Source organism: Aquila chrysaetos, chromosome 15 (genome assembly GCF_900496995.4).
Source record: "Aquila chrysaetos chrysaetos chromosome 15, bAquChr1.4, whole genome shotgun sequence".
NCBI classification, from domain to species: Eukaryota; Metazoa; Chordata; class Aves; order Accipitriformes; family Accipitridae; genus Aquila; species Aquila chrysaetos.
In genome coordinates this window covers 25,766,364-25,780,753 of record NC_044018.1, presented here as the reverse complement: position 1 = coordinate 25,780,753, position 14,390 = coordinate 25,766,364, and the positions used below count along the sequence as shown (strand labels likewise).

Here is a 14,390-nt window from a genome sequence, read left to right as displayed (position 1 = left end):
AATAAATTTTATAATATCTATGTCAGTAAAAATACAGCTTTAGAGTCTTTTATTCCATGCATATTTGACTACTTTTTGTATTTGAGCATAAAAAAGACTTGCAAATGTTTAGGCTGTAAGAAATTAGTTGCCTAATTTTCTAGAGTTTTATAATGAATTAAGTGATTTTCACTGCAGGCAGGCCATCTGAAGAAAAATCTTGATAGTTTCACTGCCATCAGCTTATTGAAGGAAATCAAATAAACAGCAACAGCTACCACACTTATTTTAGAGCAAAAGCTGAAAGAGTTTCATACAGAGAAAAGTTAACTAAAAAGTATATACTCAGACCATCTAGTTGCAGCAGCAGGCTGAATGATGCCAACATTCCCTCCTGTTATTCTGAATACTCTTAACAATAATTCTAGAAAAACCCATAACCCCCCCCCCCAATCGTACAAAAGGAATGAGACACTTGTCAACAGATGAGCATTATGTGTTTAACCAGACTAGTTTTGTTTTCAATGCCCACCTGCCTGCAGCTTTCACAGATGCTGCAGAGAGGACTGAAATGTGAAGGACTTAATCCTACACGAGCATTATGCACCTTTCCTTGCAGCCCTCCCCAAAGCTTCAGATGGTGATGTAGAGCAGGACATCACAAACCACTTCATTCGCACCAGTCTAACATTACCTAGAAAGTGATGTATGTAGTTTTGCAACTTCTCAATCAGAGGGTGATTGAGGCGGTGATTATTTAGAGAAGGGGAACATGGTAGCACAAAGAAGTTCTGGGAAATATCCGCAATAACTGGAATATCCAATCTGAGCAAAAGGCTAATTTCAGAGAAAATAAGTTTCCACAATACCACAGAAGTTGGGGCAATTTCAGTTAGTTTATGCTTATTTAAACAACAGCCCCAGACAAGATTCAAGAAAACTACTCCAGTGGTTACCCATGGCACATCAACCAGAAGCAGAAGCTGTTGGCTGCTAAGTGAGCTCAGTGCTGCAGAAGGGGATTCACAAAATCCATGACGGTGAGCCTGCCAGCTTTGAACTGCCAGAATCCAGCCTACTGAAAGCAGATGCAGATCCTAAATTCTGTCCCGTCCTAACACACTGCTCACTGCTGTAAGAAGGTAGATCTATGGAGTGGGGATCCTCTCTTCTGAAAACAAACTGCTAAATCACCTTTTTCAAAGAAGTGGTGGGGCTATGTGCATGTAGAGAGAATTGAACTGATGCATCCTGTAAATTGAGTTTGTGCTCTAACTCATTAAGTTAAAGAGAGGTACCATAATTTATTCCTTTTGGGGTTTTGTTTCTTTGTTTAAATGGAGGGGGGGGGGGGCGGTGGAGGGAAGAGCTAAAACTTTTTTTTGAGATCCCCAGTCCTGCCAGCATTAAGTTAAATATCATTTGACAGTACTATGTAGATTCAGGAACTTTGCTTGATCAGTGCTATACATGGGTTGGGAACTTTGCCTTAAGCACACACAATTACTTCATTCCTGCCTGTACTCCTTAGCCATCTGAGGAACCTTAAAAAAAGGCATCTGTATAACTGTTTCAGTCTTGGTGACAGAAAAAAGCGGGACTTATCATAAACATAATTTTAAGATTTTGCCATCTAAATTCTGAATAAATCCTATTTTCAGTGCCTAAATAATTTACTGGCTCCTTCTGCAAATAACTTGCTTTTGATTACAGTGTGGTTCTATGGCATGGACCATGGAGCGGCCCACAATTACAATCAGTGACCACTTGGGAAAGTCAAAGTTAGAGCATCTAAATAACTTTTATCATAAATCACCAGTAGTTACTTTTTTTTTTTTAGCAAGTACTGCACATATTTCAAATATATAGAGCACATGTGAAAGGAGATTATTTATGAGCTGAGATTTCAACAGGAGGGGTTTTCTGAACATCTGGCATCTTGGTATCACACAAAACCTGACCATGCCTTCCAGCACAAGAGTGGAAAGAAGTATTCCACCTGTTTCATTAGGAGAGGAATAGTCTCCCTTGTAAGCCTTTGGCATCTCTGAAGATGTCTTCCTGCAAATTTTTGTAATTTACTTAAAAGAAAGGAAAAAGTGACCCACATTTAATGTGGCTATTGTTTACTTTATTACTCTTCTGTAGTGGAAAATACATAATGTCCATGTCCCATCCTGACCATCCCTCCCAAAATAGCAGCTACAGTGCCTTGGTACATTAAGCACATTCTGGAAATGTTATCCTTTGTGCACCTCACACCAGCCAGAAGCAGGAAACCTGGTGGCAAGCTTGCAGTGTTCCTCTAGCCAGAGCTCTTTATAATAGGAACTTTGCTTCTAAATGCCAAGGACTCGTAGGAGGAATTGATCATATCTTTATTTGTAATACTCATACAAGTGTTTGTATCAAGTACAGACAGAACTGGTGTGAAGTTATCAGTGAGTCGACACGCATGGGAAAGGGTATGATTAAGAAACCTCTACACCCCTACGTCCTCTGCTTGTGATTGTGGAGTAGGATTTTTAAAAGCTCTTCCACACATAACTTTCAATAAGTATTTAGAATTTAAGCACTATGGACTTTCAAGGTGAGGCAAAGGAATCTACACAGCAGAAGAGAACATGCAGGGGGGTATCTGAGCTAGCTGCAACTAATCTGGCTCTAGACCTGAACACAGTAAACTTGAATCAGCCTCAAAAAAATAGCCACTGTTAAAATCACTCTAATATCTGCTCACCACCACAGTGTGTAAATGAGCCAGTTCACCTGCAGCTTGTTCAGGACTGTGCACTATGTTTGCTTACACAAAAAGAAACAAGCGTGCCCTCAGATTCCCAAGTAGCATTAGACAATGGAACGGGACAACTCTGCAAGTCAATCCATAAGTTCCAGAGGAAAAATTAGTGCAACTAACACAATACAGTTCAAAGTCACCCAAAACAATTATTTTTCTTCACATCCAGTTACGTGCTCAAATACAGATTCGACCAAATCACAGGTAGCTGATTTTACATTTAAAAATCAAACTAGCATAAACTCTATGATTTCCTAGTCCCACACTGAGGAGCTAGTTATAAAAGGGAAGATGACAAGTAATATGTGACAGAAGTGAAATGAACAAAAGAAGAAAATAACTCCCCTGTTTTTTTATCCCAAATCTCTTCATAGCATAAATTCAAATTGACAGAACAAAGATTAAAGAATATTTTTCCCCTGAGAAGATATGCTTCCTCATAATTGTAATGTCAAAATCCCCGACATCTGAGCCTACTTTAACTAAAACAACTAGAACTGAGGAAAAAAGGATACCCTGTAAGCCTGAGGTAAACAGTTTGAAATAATTGGAGTCAAATGTTTAACTATGAATAGAATCTCCTCTTAGCAAGAACAATGTCTGATGGTGGAGTACCAGGAGAAAAAACTTCTCAATTAACAATCGTCCTTACATAAAGTATCTGGACATATTATGTAAGCAGAAGGAAAGGGCATGGAAGAACACTGTAAAACTCCATGGCTCAGTATCTACCAAAACACAGTTAAATGCAAAAAGAGGAAAGTGTATAAAACTCATGCAGGTTTAAAAAAAAAAAAGTGGAATTTAAAAAAAATTATAAATACCACTTGTATTTTCAAATGCAACAAATCATGCAAAATCAGCACAACTTATATTAAGAACTGAATATACTAAAAATCTTAAGGTATTCAAATTAAAATATATTTAAACAGAAAAATTTAAAATCAAACCATGAGATTGTAAAACTTCCTGGGCCAAGTACTTGGAATCAGAATTTGTAAGTGCATTCAAACCTGCCCTTTGACTCCTTAGCTTTTCCTACCTGACAAATACTTGACTTTTTAAGATTTTTGTAAATACATGTATCTAACTTTAAAATGTAAACATACATACTAGTTTTAAATTGTAGACTGCAGTAGGTAAGGCTGATACAAAATTCAGATTAATTTGTGACTTGCGACACTACCTTCTTACATATGCTAGCCAAATCTCCACACAAAACTTCTAATTTATGAACCCAAACAGCAGTTTTGGTTCAGGTAGCTGATACTTGATTTCTAAAAATGCTAACAGACCTCAGTTTTAATTTATTTATTTTATTTTTCATATATCGGGCAGGAGGTGGGGAATGATCAGGACCAGCACCAAATATGGAATCTCCCCATACTAAATTCTTTCCAGATTGCCCCAGAGCCAAATCTGCAGCACGCCAGAACTGTAGCTGATATCCCGACGAACCAGTCATGAAGGACTTAATTTTCACCTTCAGAACAATAGCCAAAGGCAGACAGAACAAAAATTAAGATATATGCAAATAGATATCTTTTGCAGTATCTAAAAAAGAAAGAGCACAAAGCTTACATACCTAATGTATCTATTTTTGCTGCCTCACACCACAGTTGAACATTAAGAGTCTAAAATTAGGCATCCATCTCAATTTGAAAGCCGCATCCCTCAGGCTTAGCAGCTATCACTTAATTTCTGCTACAATAACACACAGGACTTTGTTGTATACTATAAAAGACATATATGCCTGGAGACAGCTGTGCATTGCAATCTCTAATGACACAAGCCAGGGCAAATCGTCTTCATGGAGCCAGTATCACTGCAGAAAAATTTCACTGGGCTTCCTACAAAAGTTTACCACACAGAAGTGATTCACTTCACTACGTTCTCCAGTTTCTTTTCAATCTTTGCACTGCACCAATCCCCAAATTTCTACCGCTCCCCCAAGTCCCTCATTTCATTATTTCTAGCATCACAAATAAATGACAAGTTATGATAATCTTAACCTCTCAACACACCTCCCAACAGCTAACATAGTTTCGCAAAGCAGCAACACAAGCAGGTGCTAACACGAGTTGGCAGCTGCAAGTGACGTGGAAAGAACTAGGAAAGCCCAAGCCCTTGGAGGCTGCTCAGCTCCCACCCAAGCTTGGAGGTTTGACTTGCCTGCAGCTCTGCACCTTCCCACTTGGCTCCCACACCATCCCAGTACTCTCCCACTACTGAGCTGCCAGACTGGGAGGAGAGCTCAGGGAACTCAAATGCAGGTTCATAAAAACAGGCTCATGCCAAAACGCAGTTGTCAGCACCCTCTTCCCAAACCCAACCGGAGAAGGGTGAGAAGTGACGTCTCCTTTTGACCTTCCAGTTATGGCATTTGCACGGGAAATGGGTCCTCACCTCGAGGGGAGTCAGACCCTGTCACTCACATCTACTGACAGAAAGCAGTTCAAAGACAAACCTTCGCCCTGTCTTGATGAAGCCTGGTTATGATGCCTCCCCCACTGCGGAGAGGCAAGAACCAGGTTCCTAAGAAATGACAACCCACCTCACCAACAGCAACCAGAAGCACCTCCCTGACATGAGTACGCTGCAACTTGACCATTAGACTTGCGCTGCCTCTTTTACTTCCCACCTCCACCTTGGGCCCTCCCGAATTACCTGTTGGACGGCTGAAGAGCTTCAAAAGGGAAAGCAGGCAATAAGTAAAGATAACTTTGTCTGGGAATGCTGCTGTCCTGGGAACAGAGATGGGCACAGACCTCATAGCCCTCACTTCCAATGCAAGTTGGCGAATAGCTAGAAGACTAAGCGTCTATCCCAAGCTCACACACAGAGCTCTCCTCACAGATTTCCTAGGAAGCCAAGACATGAAACACAGCATGGGCTCTACTCCACTGGAAAGCATCGTCAAGAGTTCAGCAGCACAGTGTCCCCACAAAGTTTTAATTTGCTCTAATTGTAAGTAGTTTTCAACCTTGTTGGGACACAGCAAGTCCAAGCTTCAGTACCAATGCAGAAAGCACACTGTGTTGTTTAAAAGGGATCTCTTGTACTTTCTAACATAGTTAGAAATACTACAGCTCTGCTAAACAACACTGAGGTAGCATCTGATTCTCACAGCCCCTTCCAGAGTCCCGTAATGACAATGAAAACCAGAATTTCATAATGCCTTTAATGAAAGCACCACTTCCAAAAACTCCTATTCAGCAGGCAGCGGGGGTAGGGAAGAGAGCTGATGCAAGCACTGAACAAAATCCATGCACATTAATTCAGTCATGGATTTTATTCAATTGTCAAAACCTTTCAGATGGAAAATGATCCTTTAGGAAGCAGACAGAGGTGATGATTTCTTTATTATTTCTTCACCGTCACTCAATACAAAATATCAAACACAATTACAAAAAAAAAAAGTTGAAGAACATTTAGTCCCCATGTGATCTGAAACATGTGCACAAACACAATAGGCATTAATTTCATCACCCTGACAGCAACTGGGATAAGATGCTAAGGGTCACAGAGAGATGACAGCATTCATCATATTGAATTACTAGTTCTTTCAGCCCTTCAAACATCCTAATCACAGGCGTATTTGCAGTCATTTTGGTTTTCACATTCTATGGTAAGATGCAACTGGTTTTTGTCTGCATGAAACGTAAGAGAGCAGACTTCCCTAACACAGTAAAGACAAAAGCAGTAACACAACAACAGTTCACAGGCTACTTGATTTAGAAACTTGGGGCCAAATCAACTATTAGCACAAGCAGATGCAAGTCCTGCAAAGCATTTGAATTGCACCTGTTTGTGTCAGTGACTGCTTTGGCTCATCACTGATAAAATTAACATCCTTTGCTCTCTAAGACTTTCTACTCACTTTACATAGAGTTCAAGCATCTCATATATATTCTTTCTAGAAAAGAGTACTGTAGCGCTTCTCAGCTTACAGCAGGACAGGTGGGAAGCAACACAACTGCATTTGCATCAAAAGCGACATAAGGCCAAAGCAGGGCCATTCTCTCTATGCCACTTTCCAATGGACTGCATTTACACATTTTCATTACTATGAGTTTATAATCCTGGAGATTGTTGAAGAGCACTGTCACAATGCCGCACAGGAATTAATTTTATGTATTTATAGCTCCTTAATAAAATTCATGGATATTTGCTAAACTGCAATTGCTTTGACAAATTTACACAGCATCATAGGATTTTACTTTATAGTCATACTGACTTTGTCCAGTTTACCTCATTTACAGGACTGGTACATTCTGGGTTGCGTTTTGTACTCTAAATACTGGTTCTTCAATTTTCTACAGCTGACTCTTGCATGATAGTCACCAAAAGGGCTATTTTTGGCAATTCATTAACAGAATTCTAGTATTATTGGAAAACTTAAACAGGTGTGACCCAAAATTTAAGAAGGGGAAGTATTTACAGTATGAGAAAGTAAGAAACTCTTGCAGTTACTTCATGAGCCACTCTCTAGAACATAAATACTCAGTAAGGGTTCACACCAATTGTAGTTCTGTAATTATTTTAGATCTCAAGTCCAATACTTAAGGGAAAGGGAATTACTAGTCTTCCAAGATTTTCTGTCATGCAGATCAGGTTATCACCTTATTTAGTTACATTTCACAACTGAAAAGAATTTGCTACTGAGATAAAACACCTTCCTAGCATGAACTAGAGTTTTTGTTTTAATAAACTTGGCTAAAAACATCCAATTCAAGGAGAACAAAAAAAGAAGAAAAATAATGCTTGTGCATACGGTCATGAGGGGGAGACAGATATAGATACTTGATGGACCAACAGGAGATGATACACAGAAACATCACTTCCTGACAAAATAAATTAAAAATGAATATCAAGATACACTAGTATTTCATTCGGTCAAAAAATAATCTACATTTATGATCCAAACCAACTTTACTCTATTAAGGCCCCACTCACATTACCGGGAATTTCAGCAAAATTAGTATTTTAAGGTCAGACATCTCAAATAACGCTCTAAGGCAGTTGTGAGTATCATATTGAAAAACCACAAACACTCCAAGCATAATAAACCAAAGAATGTACATAACATTAAAGACTTCTTATATAGGGTAAGACAGTGGCAGTGCTAAGAAAGTCACTTAAGGCTTTGATTCAGTAAGTCGCTTAAGCATCTGTATAATCCTAATTACTTCAGTGAGACTACGCAACAAGTTCCAGTATTCTGATGGATGAGCTTGTTGGCCTCCCATTTATCCAGTCACAAAAAAATAACCCAACACACTTCAATCGATTGAATAAATTAACAGATCTGAAAGAGATGCTGAACTTCTCCTGCCCATGGCTACTACGATGCTTTAATGCTGGTAAAGCCCTACAGCTGCATTTATGAAGCCACTCAAGTTACTATTCTTGCACTGTTTTTTGGATTAAGCGATTAAGTTTAATGATGCTACACTTCTGCATCCAATTACAGGCCTTAAAACAGCCAATTCACAGTAGCTCTCACGTTACCATCCCAATCCCAAACACTCAGGCACATGCTTAACTTTCCACTGTGACTTTCAAGTTAAACGTGTTCAGTGTTTGCAAGAGCAGGTCTGAAAGGACACTGTTTCTCATCCTTATACAAACGGGGGATATCTTCCAGTTAAACGATACATGAATTTTAAGGATTCTACCTCTTACCTCTCTACCCATGTATCGTATTTTCCAAGTTTTTATTTACCTTTCAGCCTCAGTTATTATTTTACTTATCCTATGACATATGCCACATTGGTTTTGTGGACTCTCTTATTTGTTTCTGTTATCCTTTATTTCAGCTTTGCATATATCATCTCCTAACATCGTCTGTTGCTTACTGTGACAAAGCACCTCTATTTTAATAGTCCTAAGTGATCACCTGTACCATCTCCCACCATTTTTTTTTTTTTTTTGTGTGTGTGGATGAAGTTTATCAATGCAATAAAAGAAAACAGAACTCAACAGATGATGGCTGCCTTTTTGTTTCTTTTGGTTGGCATTTTCCTTTCTGTACCTTTATGTCACAGGCATTTTTTTTTGATAAAAGTTCTTATGTGGTAAAGTTCTTATATGATAAAAGTTCAAAGTGGTTACTACTCAGTGCACACTATTTGTGGGAAATTTGAGTAAGTTTTCTATTACAATTTATATCTTGATTTTTGGCTCTCATTCTTAGAATGGGTTGAATTTAACTAGTATACTGCTACTTTCAGCAGCTAATGACCAAAGTGTGTTACTAGACATCAAGATATCTGCATTAAAGATACTACATAAAAAAGAAGGCAGATAAAACAGTAAGTACTTAATCCGCTTCCCTTTTACCCCCCCTTTTTTTTTTTTTTTTTTAACAGAGATGTAAATCGCAACACAAGTTCACTAATTTGGACAAGACGCTAGAGTGAAGTTACAGGAGTTACAAGCTGAATCAAAAACTAATTACCACTTAAGTAAGATCTCACTTGTTTTGTATCCGTTCTATTTAGCCTGATGTCAAACTGTGCAAATCTTCTATCTTTAGCTAGCTTTGGGGGTTTCCATGAGAGCTGGTATGAAGTGAGGCCTACAACTGCTCAAGAGTGGGAATTAGGGAGACCTAGCCTGATTTTGAATTAAACGCTTCATAAGAGAGTGGACAAATGGTTTAGCTGTAAATATGAAGGGCTTATTCGTGTCAGTCCTGTCACCTGCCAATCAACATGTAAGCACTTGTTATTCTTTACTCTCAAGCACCTACAGCTGACACTAACTTCAAATACAATTCTGTATATTCAGATAACTTTGAAAGTCAGGTTTAGGCACAGTAAGCACCTGTCACTTACGTAATTATTTTTTAAGCGTAGAATTAAAAGTCTCCTTATTTACTCTTCAAATTACAGACAAATATTTAACCTTTCAAACACTTAACGCTCCGTGAGATAGGTGAAGTATTATTCTCTGAATGGAAATACCCCTCTGGTCACACAAGAGAAGCCTCCGATCCCAACTTATTAACCCGAAACCTTGGACTTCAGTTTCTGAGATACCGAATAATCGCAATCCACGGCTGATGCAAAATTTAAGGGCCAGAGACTGACAGGGGGTAGGTAGACTGCGTGGAAACTGAGAAGCTGTAATAATTTAGACGTTAAATGATCTATTTATTACAAACTTGTACGTGTATTCAGTACAGTTATCGTTGACTACAGTTGCCTTATCTGCTGCCAATCTAACACTACAGACGTGCAACACGGGCCGCAGGGTTCAAGCGGCCAAAGGCGGCTGCCATTCGAGCGCTGGCAGAGCACGACCGGTGTCGCATCCCTTCCGTTTTCCCGACCTGCAAAACGAACACAACTCCGTGAAAAGCATCACCAGAGGAGCAACGGCGGCTGCCCAGCGAGACTCTCCCCGGCGGATCCGCAGCCCCCGCCGCCGCCGGGGACAGGCCACGGCCCGCACCTGCGGGCAGCGCCGGCCGCTGCCTCCCCGCCGACCTCCCATGGCGGCGGACGGGCCCTGCCGGGCGAGCTGCCTCCCGCCCGCCGCAGCGGCCTGAGGAGAGGCGAAGGGGAGCGGGCGCCGGCCGGGCGGCCAGCCCAGCCGCGGGCCAGGCCGGAGCGCAACCCCCCCCCCCCCCCCGGCTCACCTGCACGCCCGTGTAGTTCTCGAAGAAGAAGAGCACCATGCTCTGGTAGATGGTGTAGAGGCGGTCGTCCACCTCGCGGTAGAAGCGGGCGGGCAGCACGGCGGAGAGCAGGCGCCAGGCGCCCCAGGCCAGCACGTAGGTGGGCGCCGTGCCCATCATGACGGCGGCGGGCAGGACGTAGCGCATGGAGTAGGTGTGCAGCACCAGCGACAGCAGCATCTTCCCGCTGCCCCCCCCCCGGCCTCACCGGGACACCCACATGGGCAGCGCGCTCACACACAGCCCGGCCGCCCCGACGACCGCATCGCCCGCCGCGCCGAGCAGACCCGCCGGCCGGGCGGGGAAGCGGCGGCGGCGGCGGCCGCCGGCAGAGAGGGAGAGAGGCGCGGGAGCGGGCACGGGCACCGGCTCACGGCTCCCCCCCCGCCGCCTCCGCCACCATATTGCTCCGCCGGAGGAGGAGCCGCGCCGGCAGGAAGGCGGCCCCTCGGCGGCCGCGGGGCGACTTCCGGGAGGGGTGGGCGGCGCCCGGGCTCCGCCTCGGCCGCCACCTGCGAGGAGCGGGCCCGCCGCCGAGGCTGCCCCGCCGCCGGGGCTCCCCGCGAGCAAGGCCCGGGGCTGCGGCCTCGGCCCGCTCGGGCCCCGGCCCGCAGGAGCGGCTGGGGCAGCCCGCCGGGGTGAGGGGTGCTGGGCTGCTCCCTCCCTCCCTCCCTCCCTCCCTCACGGTGCGGTGGAGGGAGGGCTGCTCGGCGCCCTGCGGAGCGGGGCGCCCGCGCTTGTAATGGGTACGCTGTCATTAGCGTTGTTTTTAACTTGGCGTGGGTTAGAAGAAAATTCACTCGCCCCCCTCTTCTGCCGTGAGTCCGAAGTGGAGCACTAAGAAAACTGTGCTTCTCAATTTTGCTAGCTACAACCGCAGCGACGGGCAGGGTTTGTACGCGTTTCGTGCTTACCCGTTTGCGCTTTCGCTCCCCCGGGTACTCGCAAAAGCTGGCAGCTGCCTGCCTCGCGTCCTCTTCTCTCTGACCCCCAACGAGCTGGGGACAGCAGCAGCCAGACGCAACGGCTGCTTATGAAGAAAATGCAAGAAGTCTTGCAGAAAACAACAGCGTAATAACCTTCCCAGAGGGAGCTTCTTACTAAGCTCTAGCCCACGGTGAAGAGTTTATTCCTTGTTTTTAAAAAAGTTTTATCCTGAAGCTTGTTAGGATCTCATTGTTTTAAAAGAAGTGGATGCTCAATACCTTCTACGATCTGTTTGCTTTGCCAGGCTTTAACTGGGACAAGCGTTGCCCTTTGCTGTTGTTTACCTCGTGCTAGCTGTTTTTTAATGTGCGTTGGAAATTGTATCCTGAATAGTTCAGCAAAATAAGCCTGGGGAATGATACTAGGCTGAAGTACTGTGGCAATGTTCTCTTCGAACCACCTCGGGGGTCCTGAGCTCTGCAGTGAGAACTTTATTTGATATGCAGCATAGCTTCTGTGTCCCTAACAAGACTAAATGGTCTTTTATTTCCTCCCCTCCTCCAGAAAGTGGGGGCAGGAGGGGTCACGGCAGCTGTTCTGTCAGGGCTCCCCATCCTGATCAGTGCGTACATTTCTGTCCTCGCTGAGTAACTGCATACGTTACCCTCAGCTCAGGACTACCAGAATAGAGGCGCTTTCCCCATCATGGTCTCTTTTGGCTGGGAATTTTTCTGCTCTAAACCAAGCAAAGCTAGGTTGGACAGAAGATTGAGGAGGAGGCTTCTGTTTTGTGATGCCTATGATGTGACCACAGGGAAGAGAAAGTAATTCACCACTATAGAGGGAGGAGAAAGTAATCCAACACAACAAAGAGAAGGTAAAGCTGATGCCAGCAGAGCAGAGCCAGGTATGCAGGAACGAGCACTCTGGCATGGCTGGAATGGCAGGACGGGTTGGAGAGTGGATCCAGACCTGCTGCTTCACAAAGGCAACTGCAGAGAGAGGCTAGGCTTCAGAGCAACTGGGTGTGTTTGGCTAATGAGACTGCGATCAGGAGTGGAAAATGTAAATTAGCAGTCTGTAAAATAAACAGTGAACTGAGATTGGGAAATGGAGGAGGTTTGGGGAAAATACGGTGAAATTAAGCTGCCTGGGCTTACAGATAGAGTATGAGCTTGTGAGATGAGGGTAAAGACTCAGTGAACAGCCTGAAGAGATGAGTTGCAGTGAAAAGAATGTGAAGGGAATAAAAATAATCTTCACATCAAGGAATGAACTTGAGGCCTCTGATTTCATGTATATAAAATCGTATCTTTCCTTACAGAACTATAAATTCACTCATACTTCTGAAGAACATGCATATTAAATGATTACGCAGAAATGAACAAGTCTGCCTCTGGAGGATGGTTTGGCTATCATGTAATAAATAAGAACTGAAGACACACCTTGAACAAAAGGGGAAATAAAATACCAACCTCATCAAGAAATAATGCACATTCTATGCATCAAATGCAATAGAGGTCTAGTGGAAAAGTAGTACCTAATCTCATAGTTGAACTCAAACAAAGAGTCTTAATCTAGCTTTTCTTGATATATTTAAGTGCTGGACCTTGCAACCTTAATAATACTCTTTCAGTTTAGGATTTGTGGGGCCCTTTTGTCTGTGTGTTTATATACATGGCTATTCTTCCTGTCTTGAATCTGACTCAGTCATTTGCCCCAGTGATAAAAATGATCACTGAGATCCTTTGATTCATTAGGCTTATACATAAAAAGACATGTCTTTACCAGTATTAGAATGTTTGCCTCTCGATTCCTTTGAATGTTTTTTTTCTCCTATATTGGCAATGAGTAAATAAGACCACCTGTCTTTGCTGTATTTTACATTCTGCATGTTTTTAACATGCCCCCTTTGTCCTTTTTTGTTACAGTTTGAATTTTATTTTTTTTTTCCATGCGATGCTTTTTCACATTCTTAATCTGTCACCATCCCACACCACACACATGCACATGTTCACACACTTCGTTTCTGCTTTTGATAATTTGATATTTTCAACAGGCTCTTTTAATACATTCCCTTTCTTTATCAAGTATATGTTATCAAATGTATAGATACTGTTTTAGTTTTTAGTCACATGAAAGGTGCAGAGCCTCCTGTACTATGGCTTAGGGCTTGCTAAATTTACTAGTATAACTTTATCAGTATGATATGGTAATCTGGTGTTGAAATGTCTGCAACTGGATGAAACTCAAACTTTTCAATTCAAGAAATGCGTATGCCACAGTGCTTAGATCTGGGACGCTGCCACCAAGTCCTTGCTTCTCTTGATTCATAGGCACTTTTTATACTAGATCATTCTGAATTGTGCCGCAGGAATTTGAATATTGGTCTTTCACATTCTAGACTACAGAGGCAAAATAAGATAAATGTTCTGATCTTTGCTACAATTTGTAATTTCTAGTCCTATGAAAGCATAGGCCCTAATTACACCTCCTTTAACTGAAATAACAGCAGAATTATTTCCTAGGCATTTTACTTTCAGCTGAAAGAAGCAAAATCACCCTATTTAGGGTGATTAGGGCTCCATTTAGGAAATTAAGACTTCAAACCTGTTAAGGTATTATTTTCTTCTGTAGAACAACCTTGAAATTTAAAAGAATAAAGCAGCCTGCAATTTTGGAAAAAAGCATCAGTCTGCCATGCCTAAGGAGCTCAGTCTGTTTGGTGTGAGCATAATTACTTGGTGTGAACCTGATGATTCTAGTGTTAGGTTCTTCTGCCAGTGGTTGTCACCTATAAAGTGGCTAAACTCGACAAATGCTGGAAAAATATCAGATTTTCATCTTATAGTGAAAAATACCAGTGACCGAACTTCTAGAAGGAACCACACACTGTGTCGCTAAGCACCAACTCTGAAAAGTGATTTTCTCATACTGCTAATCACAAAATGGTGTTTCACAATTCTGTCACCCACTCACTGTAATTATCAATTAGACTAAGCA

At 42.4% G+C, this 14,390-nt stretch overlaps 1 protein-coding gene and 1 long non-coding RNA gene across 4 annotated transcripts in view; one reads left to right on the top strand and one right to left on the bottom strand.

Annotated features, from left to right (window-relative positions):
* Positions 1–10,883, bottom strand: part of AGPAT5 (1-acylglycerol-3-phosphate O-acyltransferase 5) — a 60,672-nt gene extending 49,789 nt beyond the window's left edge. The window contains exon 1 of one of the 3 annotated variants that reach the window (XM_030037342.2): positions 10,422–10,883. In XM_030037342.2, the coding sequence (XP_029893202.1) occupies positions 10,422–10,640 (219 nt within the window). In that variant the 5' untranslated portion in view covers positions 10,641–10,883. Of the gene's footprint in view, positions 1–4,529; positions 4,563–5,330; positions 5,403–10,421 lie in introns of those variants that run through there. The other 2 variants (XM_030037343.2, XM_030037344.2) reach the window with 2 other exon arrangements.
* A 259-nt stretch (positions 10,884–11,142) lies between these two features.
* LOC121233834 lies at positions 11,143–13,271 on the top strand. The gene is made up of 2 exons (XR_005934047.1): positions 11,143–11,531; positions 12,712–13,271. It is a non-coding gene; the product is annotated as an uncharacterized LOC121233834 (long non-coding RNA).
* The last annotated feature ends 1,119 nt before the right edge of the window (positions 13,272–14,390 follow it).